We start from the raw sequence: 1508 nt of genomic DNA on the forward strand, positions 1-1508 counted from the left end.
TTACCCTGAATAGTAAACAAATCATTTGAGTCTGGGATGAGGGAATTGAAGAGAACTTTGTCTCCCTGTCACACACACGTGCGTGCACACACACACACACACACACACACACACACACACACACACACACACACACACAGAAAGAGAGAGAGAGAGTCAGATGCAAGCACACAGAAGCAGCTCTGACTCAATGATGGATAAGGAGGGGATGGAGTTAGTGATGGAGGGAAATGATGAGAGAGGGAGGAGCCGCAGGAGGGGTGGGTCATGAAGAGGGTGAGGAGGGAGACTATCCATACTGGTGTTTGTCATTCTGGGACATCAACACCCTTAAACTAATGTCTTCTGGCCTCAAAATGCAGATTTCACAACATCTTAGCTACTGCATTTTTTATACATTCCCAGAGAAAATACCAGAACAGGCCTACTTTTGAAAGTATGTTTTAACTATTAAACTATGAAATATTGTTATTACGCAATTGTTTTTAATAAATCTTAGTATTGTTTCTGACCCCCCCCCCCCCCCATGCCTAATGGCATTTTATAGTTAACGTGGATTTTTTTTCTATTTTACTTTATTATACTATCGTATTTCTACTGTTTTAAGAGAGATAACTCTATAAGCTATGTACTGCATGCGGCACTGAAAATGATATGCATACAAAATGTTTGACTTCAGGGATACTTACTTTACCTTTATTTTCTCCAGTTGCTCTGTTCTCATTATTCAGTTACAGGAGGATATGGTTCTGCGGTTTAAAGGAACCTTAGGAAATAGTCTACCTAACATTCATCTAGATGCTATCTTTCTGCTTTGCTTGCGGTTTGGTAATAGTCTGGTTTGGTTACGCTTGGTCCCAAAAAGTCCCTCCCCCAAACAGCGCCGGTCTCCTCACCTATAAAAGCGGTCTGCATCCCCTTCGCACGGTCTATCGCATCGGCAGTAAGGAAGGCGGTCGAAGAAGCCGCCTGAAGCAGCGGAGGTTCAAAAAGGGAGAACAACTATCATCAACTCCGCGACTGTCAATTTTACTGCACCTTGTCTTTTTTTTTATCTAGTACATAACAGGAAACCTAAACCTAAACCTAAAATCCTTTCCCCTCTCAGCTGAACCAAAATGACCGGTAGCCCAGTTACCGGGTTACTGGTTGCGCTGTGCGTAAGCAGCGCGGTCCATTGTATGCCAAAAACCCAAGGGAAAAGCAAAAGACAAATTGATCAGCAACAAATTTACCCCGAACTTGAAGACGGTCTCTCAGTCGTTTCTCAACAAGGTATGTAGACTGGCGTCTTTAACTGAGTGCATATTTCTCCCTTATACATGCTGAGCCCAATTATGTGATTTTCAGTGCACATGCGATGCAATACCATAGCCTAGCATACTGTATGGTAAAATTCTTTAATATACATAATGAACGAGTTTCAATTAAACTATGAGGGTATATCTGCGAATTAATTATGTATGTGTCTTGCAGTTGAATGCGACGAAAGCGGCCAAAGTTATAGG

At 42.1% G+C, this 1508-nt stretch overlaps 1 protein-coding gene across 3 annotated transcripts in view; it reads left to right on the top strand.

Annotated features, from left to right (window-relative positions):
* The first annotated feature begins 1052 nt into the window (after positions 1 to 1052).
* The window catches only part of fn1b (fibronectin 1b), a 26462-nt gene continuing 26006 nt past the window's right edge, over positions 1053 to 1508 (top strand). For all 3 annotated transcript variants that reach the window (XM_083685140.1, XM_083685141.1, XM_083685142.1), the window contains exons 1-2: positions 1053 to 1275; positions 1477 to 1508. The exon at positions 1477 to 1508 is cut by the window's right edge and continues 94 nt beyond it. In XM_083685140.1, the coding sequence (XP_083541266.1) occupies positions 1119 to 1275; positions 1477 to 1508 (189 nt within the window). In that variant the 5' untranslated portion in view covers positions 1053 to 1118. The remainder of the gene's footprint in view (positions 1276 to 1476) is intronic.

Source organism: Argentina silus (genome assembly GCF_951799395.1).
Source record: "Argentina silus genome assembly, chromosome: 14".
Classification (NCBI taxonomy): domain Eukaryota; kingdom Metazoa; phylum Chordata; class Actinopteri; order Argentiniformes; family Argentinidae; genus Argentina; species Argentina silus.